Source organism: Melanerpes formicivorus, unplaced genomic scaffold, assembly GCF_026170545.1.
Source record: "Melanerpes formicivorus ecotype bairdi unplaced genomic scaffold, bMelFor1.0.p_v2 SCAF_15, whole genome shotgun sequence".
In the NCBI taxonomy this organism is placed as follows: Eukaryota; Metazoa; Chordata; class Aves; order Piciformes; family Picidae; genus Melanerpes; species Melanerpes formicivorus.
In genome coordinates, this window is record NW_027142367.1 from 6,635,469 (window position 1) to 6,653,984 (window position 18,516).

Consider the following 18,516-nt stretch of genomic DNA (forward strand, 5'->3'; position numbering starts at 1 on the left):
AAATTACAGTTCTTTTACTGTTTTTCTCTAGCTTTTGAACTGCAACATTTAAAATCGTAGATATGTTGCTACTCTGTTGCTGCAACTTAACATACCTTACTGGTTTGCTTTCTCTTTTTAGGTGTCTTGGCTTTTTAATCCAGCAAGAAGTGAAATAACAAGTCTAGATAGTGGGAATATAGATGACGTTTTAAGTGAGTACTTTGTTGTTTTTTTTCCTTTGGGTGTCTACAGTCATCTGTGTGAATCTTGCAGTGTTAGTAAGTGAACATGCATACTCTAGCTTTGAATATATGAGTTGCAATCAGCATGGAAGTATTAAATGCCTATGATCAAAACTAGCTGGCTGAACTGATGTATCACCCAACAAACTAAATTACTTAGCTGTAATCTCAGTAAGGATTTGAGGTGTCTTGAGAAAAATACTTGGTATCCTTTTTGTAGATTGGAATGCTTGATTATATAACCAAAACCTGGCAAGAGATCATTTTAAGAGTTCAAGGAAAAATAGCGGCATTTGAAACTTGTGGTGGTGGTCCTTAAGTATCTTGTTTGTTCAGCATTGACCTGATTCTGGTGGCTCATAGAAAGGAGACACATAAATTAAACTGGTGTTTATTCCTTGTCTGAAACCTTTTCTTCTGAAAATTGTGCAATACAGTTTGCCTGTATATGGTTGGGTTTGGAGGAAAAAAGTTATTACATTGTTTAAAATACATTGAGAAGAAAGATCTTTATACATCCAGAGGGACATGGATGGGCTGGAGAGGTGGACTGAGAAGAATCTCAGGTGAAGTGTAAGGTCCTGCACTTAGGTCAGGGCAATCCTAGGTATCAATACAGGCTGGAGGATGATGAAACTGAGAGCAGCCCTGCAGAAAAGGACTCTTAACACCATAACTATAATCAAAGCTGCAGTTTTTCCCTTCTCAGCAGCTGTCTTTCCAAGGTTTCTGATATCTTAATATTCACTTATAACCGCTTTGTAACTTTGTCAATAGTGCAGATTTATCGATCAACATTTTTGCTTTATAAGGCTGGGACTGATATTCTGTAGTTCCAGCATTTACCTCAACTTTTTTATTTTTTAAATCTAGTGCACTATTACTAATAAAAATCTATTTATAGCATGGTTGGTTTATTGTGTAAAGATAACACTATTTTTGAGCAGGAAATTTATCCTTCCAATTCTATTCTTTCTTTTCCTTTTTTTTTTCCCCGATATCCCTATAGTATTGCATTTTTTCCAAGTGTCCCATAGCATTTTTCTTTTGGGGGGACTGAAGATTTCTCTGCTAACTTTTGCCTTAGCATCCAGCTTTGTAGTAACTAAGGCAGGTAAAGGCTGACCAGAACAAGCTGCACAGGCAGGCTCCATTTTAGTCATTCTTCTAATCCAAGTAGTAACATTTCAGCCTTTAGCTGGTTTTTTTTTTGACATTTATGAATAATCTAGATAATGCTTCAAAGATACACTAAAGTACAACTTCTGGCTTTTGAGTGCTTTCATTTTAAATCCAGAACTACTTTATGTCTCAATTACTTTTTGTGTCTTAATACCTTAAGTATTGACATTTTGAATACCTAATGTATAAAAAAAAGCCAGTAAAATGCCTGACTGAGGGCCTCTTTCATCACTTTCTCATTTGATACAGATTCTATTTCAGGTAGAATTTATCCTAGCAGTTTTGTAGCAATCAGACTAATCTGTGTGCTGAATAATCCAAATGTTTGCTTTTATAGTTTTTGTGCATATTTGTATAATCTCAGATAAAAGCACTAAGAAGTTTGCCTCACAGTGTGGCTTTCTTTTTCTTTCAGACAATGCAGATGTTGCTTTAGTTAATTTTTATGCTGATTGGTAAGTTATATAAGTTTGTTTGGGATTTCTTTTTCCTCTGTTTAAACGTCTGTCTTTTGAAAACTGTCATGTTTGGCTATTGTTTTCTAGTTGAAAATATTTGTGGTATTTTGCTTTCCTGTTTGTTTGGTTGTTTATTGGTGTTTGGTTTTTTAATGTCTTAATTACTTCCCCTTCTGCTGTTCTGCCATCTTTTGTTTCATTCAGGCCTCCTATCAGGAGAAAGACTTCTATAGTAGTATGAGATAACATGGAACACAGATTTTTATTAACATTTTGTTCCTTAATGTAGGAGAGTCCAAAGTACTCCTTCTTTCAGTTTTATATGTTGGTCCTGTGGGGGTGTGGTAGGAAGGACAAGTCTTGAAATGACACTAAAAATCAATTCCTTCTCTAATCTGGAAGGCCTTCCAAGTGGAGAAATGAAAAAATAATAGAGGGATGAAATCTGAGCAAATGGAACATAAAAGAATTTGGGGCCATATAGGTTAGAGGTTGTGAAAGACATACTTGGATGGAACTATTTGCTTGAAATTACAATTTACCAAAGAAAAAAGTCTTGCATACAGAATTATTGTTGAAGTTAATTTAAGCACCATAACCCTTTTTATATATAGAAGTAATTTTAAATGTTCTCTTCTGCTCCACTGTTAATATTTTTTAGGGAATCCTTAGTGAGGAAGAAACCAGAGAAGTACTCAGAGAAAGTAAAATTTAACATCCAAATTAATATAGGAAATGAGGATAGGAAAAAATAAATCATTTTCTGTCATCTTTGATTGAAGTAATCCTGGATGTAAATAGCTTTATAAAATAAAGCAATGTCTAAACTGAAGTACAAAACTCTTTATGTATTCCTCTCCCGGCTGCTTTGCATTGTGAGGAGAAAACATTGGCTATCAGAATCAAAAGTTGTGGAGGTGATTAGACTTCTGATGCCTTTCACATCTCACTGTATGCAAGTAGCCTGTAGGTTTATGTGGCCTAAAAATAGCAAGCACGCAGAGCTGTTACATGAAAAATTTACACTTTGCCTTTACTGATTATTCATTCAGATAGTGTCAGGCTGATTTTAATTGTTGTTTTGTTGGGTTTTTTTTCAAAAGTGATTCTGAAAAATTCATATCTAGTCTTTTAATACAGAATGAACCTCTCAATAAAGATGTTTTCAATGCCTTTGCTTAAACTTTACATAAAGATAGACATACCAGTCTAAATCAGTTTGACAGCCTTTGTATGTACCTCTGTCGATTTATAGACAATTTTTATGTTCAGTTAGCTTGCATCTGTTCACTTGTTATTAGAGATTAAATAGATTCTAGGCAGCTTAAACCAACAGAATTTTTCTTCAGTGATTGAATTTGTTTACCAAGTAAGCTGTGTTTGAAATGTCTGTCTGTATGACAGTACAACTAAATAACTTGTTAAGAAACTATGTCTAATCTCTTTCCTGTTCTGTATGGGCAACTATGCTATAAGGGTTGTCTTTTAAAATAAGTACATAAATGATGCTTTTGAGAGAGGTCCCTTTTAGCTAGTGATCTGCAGATACCTCTTTGATCACAGACTACTTTAAAAGGGAAAGCAGATCTATGGAGAGTAAATTTAAACATTGACATTTGGGGTTTGTGGTGCCAAGGAAATATATGGGTTTGGATTTTACAAAGGATGAACTGCAGGCAGCTAAAAATCCTTGTTCTAATACTTCTGTGATAAAAAGAAGATGCTAACTTGATATAGCAAGGTAACAAGAGTTCTCTTTTATGAACAGAACTTGTTTACTAGCACAGCTCTTTCTGCAAATGCCCATTGTTAGTCAAATCCTCTCTAGAATAGATTTGCTTTGAATTTTAAGGATTGCCGTATGCTTACAAGTTGGTTCACATTATACTAGGCCATAATTTTAAAGCATTACAGCCTTAATTATGATCATTACATGCAGGCTCTCAGTAATAACCCCTCAACATAGCATACTGCCAGCCTGTGATTCATGTGATGATCATATGATGATTAGTAAGAACAGATTGGTTTCACTGATGTAGATCCTCCGCTGTAAGCGTGGAGAAGAATGAGGTACAAGGAAGCCATATGTAACATACACATGCTATGTAGATGTGTAGCATTAAGTCCTGTTTGTATTTTGAGAGCAAAACCTGCCTCTTCACTTAAATGCTTGCTGTTGTAGACACGAGCATCTTCAGGCTATCACTGTTACGTTTAAGCAGGGCTGGTTTATTGCAAGTCTGCTCTTTGAAGTTTTTTACTGGCAACTTCTATACTGTCCTTATCTGTCTTTAATGTAAACTTTTGCCATATACTTAGAAGAGCAGAATATAAAATAGTTTTACTGATACATTAATAATGAGCTCATGCACTTGTGTTAGTCTAAACTCCCCAAAGTCACCAAAGTGTCTTGACCGTCATGTAACCTTTCCCATGGTCAGGAAGAGAGAGCTTACTTAAGAATCTGATGTGACTGGATGAAGGGACACATGGGAGTCTTGGTTCACAGTGCTGTAGTAGCAGTCTGTTCAAATACTACCAAATGAATAATAATTCAAGGGGGGTGGGGAGGGCACAACTTGAACTACATATCCTTTTAGTGTGATTTTTTTTCATCTGAATTATTCAAGTTACTTGCACCTATTTTTATTCAGTCTGTTACTGAGATAATTGTAAGCATATGTGCTTTTCCAATAGCCTTTATTTTTTCCCTAAGATTGAAACAGTCCCTGATTCATCAGTTAAAATATTTCAGATCAGTATTTTGAAGTTTTGCTTCTGTGCTCTATCCACAGGTGTCGCTTCAGTCAAATGCTGCATCCTATATTTGAGGAAGCTTCTAATGTAATTAAGGAAGAATATCCAGATAAGAACCAAGTGGTGTTTGCTAGAGTGGACTGTGATCAGCATTGTAAGTAAATCCTGATTTAAGCTTTTCTGTGCTATCCTGTCAGTGACTTACTCATTGTATTGAAGAATATGCTGGACAGCTGTACCTGCCCCGTCATTTAGCTCAGAGTTGCTTGCATACATCAGTGAACCTCTTCCAATGGTTGCCTATTTAGGTTTTCCCCATACCTGACAATACATGAAAATGATATGCCAAATTTTTTAACTTACTTTATGTTGGTATTGATTCCTAAAGTTGCTTTTTAATCCCATAACAAGTAAAACATAAGGCATATCTGCTGCACATGGAAAGACAAATAGACAGCACTGAGGTTTTTATTGTGGTGCTTTTTATAGTGTAGGATCATCTATATTGTTTTATGCTTCTGGAAGAACAGTATTTGGAGGCATATTTCTTTACATTAGCTTGTGATTCCCAAAGAGTATTCACAGCAGAAAATCAGCTCCAGTCAGTACTTATTGAAATATTTGGGCTTTACAAAACTGTTAATTTGTTAGAAGAATCACAGCCGGAAATGTGAGGAATCACTGTACAGAGTTACTAGTTTAGATCTGCAGGATATTCCTGAGACTTACTGTTGACCTAATACTTATGGCTTAGTGCTCTGTTACAAAAAAATTCGAACCTGACGGGGGCAGGGGGGAAGTCAATGCATAGCTATGAAAAGTCAGTGATTTCATTTGCATTTTTCTTTCCCATTTTGACAAGCTATCTTTTCTGATGTTAGAGATGATTTTTCCCTGTAACGAGAATTCATGACTTGAAATGTCTTGGTACTTATTTGCAGGTTTAAAATCAGTTAGTCCACTTGAGCATTCTCCACTGGTGTCATTTTGTGCTGTATTTAGTATGCATGCACATAGTTGCCCAACAAGAAGAGCACCTTGCAATCTCAAAAGAGATAGTAAGCATTAAAAGCACACCAACTTTAAAGGGAGCAAATGGTATCAACTCGGTATCGGAAATGTAAAATGAGCTGATTCTTCAAAATATCAGGAGTGGCCAAGGAGAGATTCTGTTTTGTCCCTTCCCAAAGATCAGTAAGACCAATTCATGACTATAGGAAACTTAAATGTCTCTAGGATTGAATCTGTGAATCATCAGGATACAGGATGCCCTGAGGCATGGCTATACTCAATGTGCTGCACACATATGCTCTAGTCTCTGATTTCTAAGTCCAATAGTACTTTTTTTTCCTCACAACGTTGTCTCTTAAGTGAATGTTTTCCTACGTCCTTCATGACCAGCCTTTTCTAGAACCACGGAGTTGGGGGATTGGTGGAGAATTTTTTGTTTTGTTTTGTTGTTTTTTTTCAACCTGGAATACCTTCCCAGGTCTCAAATACTTAACTACATTTTCAGCTTCTTTCACATGTGGTGTTCTCTTCTGCTTCTAGTCATCCATCTATATGGCGTGTGCTTGGGAGTTCTTAACCAAAACCATAGCATGAAGTGTTTAAATTTGCTATTGGTAAAAGTCAGTTTTCAAGTAAGGCAATGAAGTCATTTGGAGGAATATACTGAAGGTGGAGCCTGATAAGCAGTCTTTGCTGAAGTTTTCTGTCTGAGTTGTTTTTAAGTTTCACTGTTAGAATAGAATAGAATAGACCAGGTTGGAAGAGGATCTACATAAACAAACTACCCCTGACCTTTGCAGTTATGGGAAATAAATGTAGTTGTAGTGAGCATGCTAACTGGCTTTCTATCAACTTTTTAAACCAGTCACTCTACATATTTAAAATTACTTTGTTTACTCAATTTTGTGGCTGTTCTTAGTAAATAGATATTAGCTCAGTGTTTAATGGCCTGATTGGCTCATTGATGCATTGAGTCATGATATTGACAGCAACACTTTATAGAAAGTTCTCACATAAGGTTGTAGTAAAATCATCCTGTATTGTTGAGTTATATTGTTAAAGATTTATTTTAACATTTAAAGTCCATGTTTTGTTTGTTGCAGCTTTAGTTGCTTGGGTAAATCAGAGAGTCTTTGGGATACTGGATGTCTGGTGTTTAGCCCTGAGATGGTCTTGTCTTAGTGGTTAAGTGCCTAAGAAAACTTTTTTTTTAATTCCCCAAGCATCTGCAGGACTCTAGAAACATGCTGCTTAATCTTCTCATCATATGCTCATTGACTTGAGCTCATCAGAGCTTGTTATGGAGAGTTAAATCCTGGATGGAGGAGGAGCTGCTACAGCAGATTGTCTTCCTTCCCCTGGGAGTAGGTGTAGTGGGCTAAGTAGTATGAGGCAGCCAGAAGTTTTAGTCTTTATTACTGGAATATATGAGTTCCCTGTCTTTATTCTTTGTATCCTTACGTTAAGAAGTAGAAGAGCATAAATTACTCTGCAGAAGCTACAAAATGTGAGAATTAAACCTAAAATCTTGTAATGACAGACCAAGTCCTTTTCCCCAATTTGCTTTGTCTTTTTGAATTAAAATACCAAGTCTGTGTATGTCATTCCTGGTTTCTAGTGTTTATTTGCCAGATTGTAAGCAATGTTACATTTTGTGGCACACAGTTATTGGCTATGTCCTAAAGTTTTGTTTAACTTCAAATTTAATATGTGTAATAGCAGCTTTTTAGCAAGGGGGTGAATGTTACTGTATTACCCAGCTTGGGCCTACTGTAGTAACTTATTAAATGATGGATTCAATATTCTTATTGTCTTTTTTCCCCTTTTGTGTATTTTTCTATGGATTTACATATTTTCAGCAATGCCAGAAGGCCAATGCCAATATTTTGGGGTTTGTTATGCCTGTGGATTTCATACCGCTAGTAGTTCACTATTAGGATGGTGTTCTAGAGATGGTGGATTATTTGCATTACAAATAATCTGCTTCTTTTTGAAGCCAAGACTCTGTAGGGAATCCAAATAGCTGATTTCAGCCACTCAAAAACAGCTTTCAGGATGGTAAGCCAGGCATAGATACTTTCTATTTAATGCACTATTATTGAAGCACACTGCAGGGCCCAGCAGCTCACACCAGCTTCTGAGGGTAAAGCAAATTACAGAGAATTATTGATGCACTGCCAAATGTTTGATGCTTAATGACAAAACCATCATTCTGTCTGCTCTTATAGCCAATATCACAATGTTTTTCTGGAAAGTGATAGGCTTCAGCACAATTAAATACCAAATGTAAATATTAACAATATATTAAGCCTCTCTGTGTGTAATAGTTTATAGCAGTTTGTAACAGAGTGAAAGATCATTAAAACTGAAATGTGCAAGTTAAGTCTTCATGCTGTTTTTAAGCTGGTGTGGGACATACACTTAAGGAAAATCTGATGAAGCAGGTACTCCTCCATTTTCCAAGACCTTGTCCTTTTTTAACTTAGAAATATCTGAGTTCTATTGCATTGCTCTCTTATAAAAGAATCTTTGGATTTGGTGTGTTTGATTTAGTAATTCACATAACCTTCAAATGATGCACCTTCATTCTGAGTGTAATACCTGGTAAAAATGACCTGCCATATAAATCATAAAAGAGCTTTCTGCATAGATACTCTTGGGAAGGTTTTGTTTTGTTGGTATCATGGGGGTTTTGTTTGTGAAATTTTCTTGTTGTTGTTTGGTTGGGTGTTTTGATTTTGTTGTTTTTGCAGTTTGGGGTTTTGGTTGGTTTGGTGTTGAGTTTTGGGGGGTTTGTTTTGTTTTGTTTATGGATTTTCTTGTGGATTTTTATCCTGTGTTAAGCAGCAATGTTGTAACCTCACTTGGTATGATGGATACCATGGGTTTCTTTGGTTTCTGTTCTCCGTGAGTAAATACTGCAATACAGAAGAACTCCTGTTTCAGAGGGAGAGTTTATTTTGAACAGTTTCTATTAATTCAGTGTTAGGAGTTGTGTTACAGCATTATTAGAAATTAAAAGTATATACTGGAGTTTTAATCCTGCTGCACCATTATTTCCATTGGTCTCTGAGTTAAAAACGAAAAAATAATAGCTGATTTGAATAATCTTTGTGCTTCTGAGCAGAAAATAACTTCTCAGCAGTGGGGTGTTGAAAGGTGTCTTGCTAGACAGACTGTTGAGGGAACTACTGTTCTTTCTTTCAAAATGTCCATGAACTCTCATTCACTGCTGAGAGCTGCTGATCTTTCCACACCTGTGCTGGTGCTTTACTTAGATTGTATTGCTACTGTGCCTTTGGTAAGCAAAGTAACTCAGTACAGTAACAAATCTGGAGGTTCATAAATTAAATATAAATGAAACTGTAAACAAGCATGAAGGGATTTTGTTGCATTCCTTCCTCTCTACCTGGGGGCAAAAAATACTGGTCTGAAAAAGTTTTCTTTGGATAAAATAAAATGTGGAAGAAGTGATTTGGAGACATTGTTGATGGCTCTCCTCAGGAGAGCCTTTTTGTTAGCCTGTCAGAAAAGGTTATGGGGATGCCTACTGACAAGACCCTGCTAAGAGCAGGCATGGCTGTTGTGAATGCTCCTTTGCAGCAGAAGGTGGTCTAGATTTGTTATTACCCAGCTTCTTAGTAGCTGAGCTTGATGTAGAATATTGATCGTTTTTCTTGTATGATGGACCAAATCAAGTACAAGTTACCAATATCACGATCTTTGGGGTAGGATGCCTAGTTCAGGTGGTCTCCCAGAATTCCTTTCTACTTCTGCCTCCTATAAATATTCCTAGGTCTTATGATTGTGTGCAAGCTCCACAAGAGTAGTTTAACTGGGGAGAATTAATGCTGTGTTATGACATACTTAACAATAAGGTGAATGTAGTGCAGCATGTAGGAAAGTAGGAGGCAATAAGACCTTTGTAAGTGAACTTGAGAGAAAAATGTTTACAGAATAATGAGTTAAAAGATACTTATCAAATACAATTTTTAAAAGTTTATTTGTTATCTTAATGTGCCCTGCCAGGTAGCCCAAGGGATTTCCAAAATATGTGATTGATCTCAAGTGAACAAGCAGAATGCTCATTTGGTAATCCTGGCTTCAAATATGCAGCTGAAGGCATTTGTTACTATTGAGATGGGGGATGAGGAAGAGTTAAGATAATCAGTATTGCTCAAATCCTATTGGACACATTTTTTTTGTCCTCCAAGACTTAAAATCTAAATATTTAATGGTATGAATTATGATCCTGGAAGTTAGTGATGGGATGATACCCTGACTGTTGTAGATATTGCTGGCCCTTCAGTAGGATGGACCTTCTACTACTTCAATACAGTGTGTCTTGAGACAGTTTTTCAATGTCTACTTCATGGTACATTTAATTCAATGACAATGGACTTGAGATTCTTGGTGGCATTATGTAATGTACTAGCTGAAATCCTTGGACAGTGTGTTGTGGTGCTGACCTAGAACAATGAAGTCTGACACATTCTGGGAATCAAGTCACAGGCTGTGTGCTTGCTTAAAGCTGTGGTTCTGGTAATGTGTGTACACACTGTGTGAAAAGCCTGACACTACCCCAAAAGGTTTGGCATTCCTTTGAGTAGAGGAACACACAATGCTCAGACAACAGAGAAATAGCTGGCAGTGCAAGAGATAAAAATATTGATCACAAAAGATGGTTCAGAAAGCATGTTATCCTGGAGGACCTTGCTCAGAAGATGATGTGGGAGACTCTTAGAGAACATGGTGTAAATGTCAGACTTCATATAAAAGTTTCTCTGAAAACAACAAAAGCTTCTGTCTCATCCCTACTATAAGAAGCAGCTTTGCTTTTTCCTTGGTATTTCAAGAGAAGTATCAATACAGTGCATCTGTGAAGATGAGTGACTGTGAAGGCATTCCTGTTGGAGCTTGTAGAAAGAACAGCAGAAAATAGTCTAAACAATTTAGAAATGGTTGTATGCCAACAGGCACACATTGAAAACAGGGAGGAGAGAATTATCTGAATTCAGCACTCAATAGTCTCCTTGAAATTTCTGATTTGTAGAAGATAAGATGATCAAGTATGTCAGTAGCTTCCTATCATAACTGTTGTGAAACTGTTCTGATAGCATAGGCACTAGGTTTGTGATTTAATGACTAATCGGGCAAAATACCAAGTTCATTCCTTTATGGGTACCTTAGTACCTGAAGAAAATGTAAAGTCATAGCTGAGAGACTTCCTCCCCCTCGCTTTCCTTTAGGTAGGTTACTCTTATTTGTTTGAAATGCCTCTTTTTATCAGAAAATAGGCAGTGAGAATGGCTGGAAATATTTTTAATTTTAATTTAGGTTTTACTATAACTAATGTGATCTGTGAATGAGTTCAAACAATATTCCATGTATTTGCATTGCATATTTCCAATTTTAAAAGGAATATAATTTTGTAGTTGCTCTGCTTATGCTAACTCTACTGGTATCAAATGCCAGGGCTTAATGAAGCATTTAGGGTTTACTCTATTTGACTTTTGAATGAATTCAAACAATTTTTCATGTACTTGCATTTTATATTTTGTAAAAAGATGCTTTTCAAATACTTACTTGTGTAGGACTGTCATCTCTCTGTGTTAGTTCAAATACCAGTATTCATGGAATCTCAATGTCATTTGTAAAGAGCATGCAAATTCTGACTTAGGAAATGATGTTTGAATTCAGTCTTCACAGTGGGCATTTTCTTGCCATTTTTTTCCCCCCACAAATTCAGCATTTGGTGAGGGTCCTCATCCCTAGGGACTGCAGTCTCCATCTTGGAGAATCTTCAAGACTCTCTGAATGACCATTCTGCAATCCATGCATCCTGTTGTAATTGTGGAAATAACCTGAAGGAAAAGACCCAAGTTATGAGACAAAGTGTGGGTTTGGTGTTCTCTGGCTATGGTAAAAGTCTTTTGATCTCAAAGTGTCTATGTGAAACCTTGATATGTAGTGTTTCTTGTGTCTTATCAGACCCTAGTCAAGGTTTGATAGATGATGTACTGTCAGACCAGAGGTCCTATCAACCAGAGAGAAGGGTGGCAAATGCTTGGTTTGCTGGATTCTGTTTGTATTCCACTGAGCAAATACCAAGTGATTCCTCCCCTGCCATACTTGTCACCTTCTTGCAGGCAGCTCTTAGGTACTTGAACTAAAAAGTGATTAAATTTAAAGGAAGAAAATAGAATTGGTCTCATACTTGTTAATATTGAATACGTTGGTATCTTCCCTTGGGAAATTTGTATTAATATGAAATAAAAGTACACTGCATTGAGGATATAAAATGTCTTACCCTTCATTGGAACTGCATTAAGAAACTCTTCAGGGTATTTAGGAAACAGGTTAAGCCCTTTCTTAGTCAAAATTGATAGACTGAATTTTGTGATATTTTACAGTGATGCAGGGCTTGTTAGGAACTGGGCTTAGCTGGTGAAGATTTGAAGCTTACTGGTTTGAGAGATGTTAAAGAACATTTTGGTGAAGTAGGTCTAGTTCTTATTCCTTTGCTGTGTGCATTTTGTTTTCACTTCTCACTCATGTAAATTGTGCAGCTGATACAAAGACTGTTTGCAGTAACTAAAGGTACAAGAGATAAGTATTCTAACTGTAATTAAAACTACTAATGGTTTCACTGAGTTATCCAGGCAGCAGGGAATTAAGACCTTTGGGTTATCTCTTGGATGGCCAAAAGCGGTGGAGAGCTTTATGTGCTGGAGGAGAGTAAGAGACACAGTACCACTGGGGCATGACTTATTTCTAGTCACACAGGGCTTTAAATTTGGTTTGCAGGCAAGAGGTGTATGTTAGCTGCCCAATTATCAGCATTTTGCCCAGGACAATTGCCTCTGAGTAATAGTTTTCACAGGATTTCTGTCTCCATGATTTAAAAAAAAATAGTAAGTGTAAGATAAAAAGCAAATCTGCTTCATGGTAAATATGTAATTGGGAAGAAAGTTCTTGTGAGAAAGGATTAGTTATTATGTCATTCAGTGCTGTGCCAGATATGCTGATGGTCCCTTATTTGGTTGCCTTCCTGCTGGGGGCCAATACAGGTCACCTGAAGTATACCCTTTGACTTCTGAGGAGTCAGTGAAAAGGAACAGGACATGAATTCAGCCCATAATTTCAATGCCTTCGTTTCTCTGTTGACTGAATAAAACTTTCCATAATGTCTCCAAAGAATAAATTGACCTGTTGAAGTTTACTGCCTCACCTTGAGAAAGACAAGGAAGTGAGGTGGATGCAGCTGACTGGAATGAATCACCTCAAACGATAAAGCAGTTCTTGTATTTTGGGATTTAGTTGGGTTTAGGTACAAACATGATTGAAGGATAGGTGAACTGCATCCCACTCTGCAATAGAGGGCACCTGGTTTTCATAGGAGCTCTTGAGTCTTGAGGGGATTTTTGTTGGTTTGTTTCTAGATACATTTCCAGGAGAGGAGTCATCGTAAGGGCATAATTAAAGCAAAAGCTTCACATTATGTGCTTTGTCTCTTTGGCTTTAGTCTCTTTTTTTGTCCTGAAGAATCCAAAATGTATCTGCTTACCTTGTTTCTCCAGTCATTCCTCATAAAAGCTCCTTGAAGCTTTTTGCTCAGCCTCAACCACATCTGAAAGAAGACCACTCAAATCTCTTAAGTACTTACAAAATTTGATTGAAGCAGTTACTGGATATTGGAGATGACCAAAACCAGTTTCTGCACTGTGGCAAAGACTGCTGTGAAGTGATTGTGTTATAATATGTTTCCCCATCAGGATGTAGCTGGGAACTATCTGCCACACCTCTTGCAACTTCCTGTGTCCCAGTGATTAACCGAAGTGGAAGATGCACAAAGGGACACTTGAAGTATTTGGGCATAGTGAAGAACTGGATTATTTCCTTTGGTAGCAATTGAAGATAAGGGGCACAGGACATGCATTTGTGGGAAACTGGGCTTTATTGACTGCTTAGTTTTCTTCTTTGTCTCTACTTTTACTGTAAGGCCTCTTTCCATTTTTTTTATTGTTCTCTTACATTTGTTAAGTCTTATGAAGAAATAACTTGGTGTTAATAACTGACCTGTTACATAAAGGTGAAAATAGCTAGTGGTTTTACATTAGATGAATAATAATACATGATACTTTGCTGTTTGAAGCTCTGCATGGTCTAAGCCTAGAAGAAAGCTGGGCAGCATGTGCAGAGGTGAATGAAGAACTGCCTTGAAGGGAATGCTGAGAGTGGTTGATCAGAGAGGTGTTTGTCTTAATTTAGAAAACTTGAAATTTTGTGTTCATTCAAAACCTGAACAGCTCAGAAGTGCAGCAGCAATCTTCTAGCCCTTGTAAGCTTCAAGAAATACGTTTTTACAGGCTTCAAATTCTCTAAAATGTAAGGCATGACAATTATATTTCCAGCACTGTAATTGAGATAAAAATCATAGTGAGCTTAAAGAAATATTAATAGGGGGTAGTTTATTTGATTAATGTTTTCTTATGTGGATTAAATGAGATTTAGCAAGCACTTAAGGTTGTCACATTCTTGTTATGCTTTTAAATTTGCCTTCCTAGTAGTTCGTAGGAAATATGCTGAGTCTTTATTGAGGCACATTGTGGTCATGATGAAGATTGGTCCATGTGAGAAATAGAATAGAATAGAATTAACCAGATTGGAAAAGACGTTTGTGATCGTCGAGTCCAACCTATAATCCAACATTATCTAATCAACTAAACCATGACACCAAGCACCCCATCCACTCTCTTCCTAAACACCTCCAGTGACGGTGACTCCACCACCTCCCTGGGCAGCCCATTCCAATGGCCAATCACTCTTTCTATGAAGAACTTCCGTTCTCTCTTTTTGGGGATGTTTAAGGTTTGGGGTTTTAGTTTGTTCTTGGTTAAGGATGTGTATCTCCTGGTTCAGAGATGCCACTGATGTGTAAATACACATGTGTAAGATACCATCTTCAGTGCATTTCTGTATTTGTAGCATTTTGGTTTTATTAATTTCTTTGTAGCTGATATAGCTCAGAGATACAGGATAAGCAAATACCCAACTCTGAAACTTTTCCGGAATGGAATGATGATGAAGAGAGAATACAGAGGCCAGAGATCTGTGACAGCAATAGCAGATTACATCAGGCAGCAGAAGAGTAACCCAATTCGGGAGGTCCAGGATTTGGAAGAAATCAGTTCTCTTGATGTAAGTCTTTCACATTTATTCCTTCTAAATCTTTATTTATTTATTGACCGTTGGACTGGTCAAACAATGTGTATGAAGTACATATTTACTACTTGGTGGTTGGTTGTTTTTTTCCATTCAGAAATGTTGAGTGCTGTTTTTAAAACTGAGTGGGGAACTGCACCATTTCCAGTACTACCAATTACTCAAGTATAATCACTTTCAACTGTGTTCATTTTGTTACAGTCACTCCACTACCACATTACTTCTGTTTAATCGTTGCAAGAGACTCAAGTGTTGTATTTCATCAAATACTCCTTGTTAGCAGAATAGTCCTAAGGATATTTGTGATGGTTTAAGCCTTAACTGGGAGTTAAGAGCTCAGATGGGGGCAAGGCTGAGAATCTCTCCCCCACTCCCTCCTCCTCCCTCCCAACAGAGAGGCGAAAAAAAGGAAGGAGCAAATACACCAAACAATCATTTGGAGTCAGCTTGGAAGTAGAGAGGTTAAGAGTTATCTTTAAACAATATATATATAACAATAACAGGTAAGGTTTACAAGGGCAAGGAACAAGGATGGATGGGAGGGGGACAAAAAAAAAAATAATACAAAACCAGTCTCTCTCTGAAGAGGCACGGAGGCAGCAGGGAGAATGATTAGGCCCGACCACATAGCAGAGGAGCAGGAAAGCAGCCACAGTAACTCTCATCCAGGGGAGGCAGGAGCCAAAAGGGGAGATAATAGCTGCAATGCCCTGCTTTTTATACCCTAGCTGGGCAGGGGTGGGGGGAGTGGAACAGATTCAGCTTCCCGGGGGAAAATGCCCTGCAGGGAGGGCACGGTACCCACAAGCCCTCCACCCTGCTTTGTTTTTTGTTTTCAGGATGGGCGTTAACCCACCACAATATTGAAAAAGCAGAAAAGAAAGAACTTGTGTACAGTTAGTGGCTGTTGAAAGAATAGCACCTCTGTGCTTAATATCTTTTGGGAATAATGATTAGTTTCTGACAAATTGGGGTAAGTTATAATTTGCCCTTTGTTTTTACAGCGCAGCAGAAGAAATATTGTTGGATACTTTGAGCAGAAGGACTCTGATAATTACAGAACATTTGAAAGAGTAGCAAATATATTACATGATGATTGTGTGTTCCTGTCTGCCTTTGGGTAAGTTTTAAAATTTGAGGTTTTTGCATGACTTCATTATTGAAATTATGTTAATGAGTTGTATTTAATTTCATTGAATGGACTTCTTTAGTACTTCCATTGTGGCGTAACTGAAGAGACTAGACATTAACAGATAAATACACTGAGACAAAGACAGAAGGATAAACTTCTCCTAGCCTTAATGTTTGCTGTGAAATAAGATTTTATTTTTTTTCATCTTTCTGGTTTTCTTTCTTTGTCAATATAGTTTAATTGTAACTGGGGAGATTTTAGGGGTGATGCTAGACAGTTGTGTCCTACAATCCTGCTTCTTTGAAACAAGAAAGGAAGAAGTAGGAAAGAGTTTGAGATCTTCTTTGGGGAAAAAAAATAATCAGTATTTGCCTGCTCATTTTTTCTTGATCTCAGAAGAGAGGACCTTGTTCCAAAATGCTTTATTTCAGTGTTTGGGTTTGTTTCATGTGAGTTCTATGTCACTGCACGTGGTAACGGTTTAGAAAGACAGTTGCAGTGATAAGCTACATAGGTGGCTATTCTTGACTCTCACTACAGAAATTCAAATTTCTCCTTGTGATACAGATTGACAGCAGTATTTTAAAATACTAAAAGATTCATTTAGTAACATGAGTGATTTCTTTTTCATAATAAAATGCAATTATAGATTCTTTTAGTGTTAAATTGGGTAGTGCTGGCACATTAAAAGTAATTAGTGTGAATGCAGTGGCTTGCAGTCTACCTACATCAGCAAGATCAGGAATTTACATGACTTATACTAGCTTTTATACTGTATGCAGTTGCTATTGGAGAGAGAGGGAGAGGATATATCAAGGCAGAAAATCTTTTCTCTGGTTGAACAAGATTTGCTGTCAGTCACTGATGCTTCTGCCAGTATATTTCCAAAATAAAGTCTGGGGGTGGGGAAGAGTCTTTGCAATGTTGTTCTCCTTCAGTTCCCAGTTGGATACCCAATTAGGTATTCTGTGACTGTAAGTAAGCAGCCTTGGGGGTGAGAAATAATCAGGTCTTGTAATTTTGTGATCTGTAGGTGTATCTTTCTTATTCCCAAAGAGTGACCATTATCTCACATGTTTTCTGATGCATGCATCCATGTTTTTTTCTCAGATGAGCTAGTCTGAATTATTATTATTATTAATTATTTTTTGACCCCTCATGAGTTTTCATTCTTTTCAGGAATGCAGTTTAAAAAAAAATCCCTAGTAAGATAAACAGTGCTTCCAAGATTCGCTCTCCTGTTTGAGTCTGTTCATGCTCAGTGTCCTATTTGGCAGCTTCATGTAATGACAGATCATCTCCTGCCACTCAGCGTTAGCCTTTGCTTGTTGGGGATTCTTGAAGTAGTTACTGTGGGGTTTTGGTTTTGTTTCTTCAGAGGTAAGCAATATGCAGTCTAATTAGAACAGATCAGAATTTAATGATTTCTGACTCATAGCTACAGATGCAGGGCAGGATTGTCATCATTCTTCTCCACACTCCTCTTCCCTTTCTAGTTTGGAGCTGTTAGTGTTTTAAAATGCAGTCTTCTGGACACCAACCTTGGAATCAATTTATTTTTTTTCTCTGACTAGCTGTGGCTCTCAAGCTTCTCAGGGAGATACTGGCTATATAACTGTTTCCTATTCAGATCATAGAATCATAGAATCAATAAGGTTGGAAAAGACCTCAAAGATCATCAAGTCCAACCTGTCACCACAGACCTCATGACTACAAAACCATGGCACCAAGTGCCACATCCAGTCCCCTCTTGAACACCTTCAGGGATGGTGACTCCACCACCTCCCTGGGCAGCGCATTCCAATGATGAATTACTCTCTCAGTGAAGAACTTTCTCCTCACCTTGAGCCTAAACTTCCCCTGGTGCAGCTTGAGACTGCGTCCTCTTGTTCTGGTGCTGATTGCCTGGGAGAAGAGACCAACCCCATCCTGGTTACAACCACCCTTCAGGTAGTTGTAGGGATCAATAAGGTCTCCCCTGAGCCTCCTCTTCTCCAGGCTAAACAATCCCAGCTCCCTCAGCCTCTCCTCATAGGGCTTGTGCTTGAGGCCTCTCCCCAGCCTCATTGCCCTTCTCTGGACACATTCAAGAGTCTCAATATCCTTCTTCAACTGAGGGGCCCAGAACTGGGCCCAGTATTCAAGGTGTGGCCTGAGCAGTGCTGAGTACAAGGGCACAATGACTTCCCTGCTCCTGCTGGCCACACCATTTCTGAGACAGGCCAGGATGCCATTGGCCTAAATATTATTTGCTATTATATTTAGCAAAATGTTTCATGGGGTATTGACTCTGATCAGCTGTACTCTTCTGCCTGAGTATCTTAACAGCTTCTGGGAAGGATTTTTGCTTTTGCTATGGAGAGTTCAGCAGTTACACAGTTTGGGAGGTATATGGTAGTGTGAGCTGTCATGTTAAAACTTCCAGCTCAAAACAATTAGGAAAAAATTAAGTACATTACTGACTTCTATCAGGGCATAACTGCTTCCTGCTATTCAAAAATTATTCTGGCTTTAGGTAGTTCTAATA

At 37.6% G+C, this 18,516-nt stretch overlaps 1 protein-coding gene across 2 annotated transcripts in view; it reads left to right on the top strand.

The window, feature by feature from the left end:
* Positions 1-18,516, top strand: part of ERP44 (endoplasmic reticulum protein 44) — a 56,965-nt gene that overhangs the window by 20,874 nt on the left and 17,575 nt on the right. For both annotated transcript variants that reach the window (XM_068147522.1, XM_068147523.1), the window contains exons 2-6: positions 122-194; positions 1,822-1,861; positions 4,660-4,775; positions 14,649-14,833; positions 15,862-15,977. In XM_068147522.1, coding sequence (XP_068003623.1) covers positions 122-194; positions 1,822-1,861; positions 4,660-4,775; positions 14,649-14,833; positions 15,862-15,977 — 530 coding nt within the window. The remainder of the gene's footprint in view (positions 1-121; positions 195-1,821; positions 1,862-4,659; positions 4,776-14,648; positions 14,834-15,861; positions 15,978-18,516) is intronic.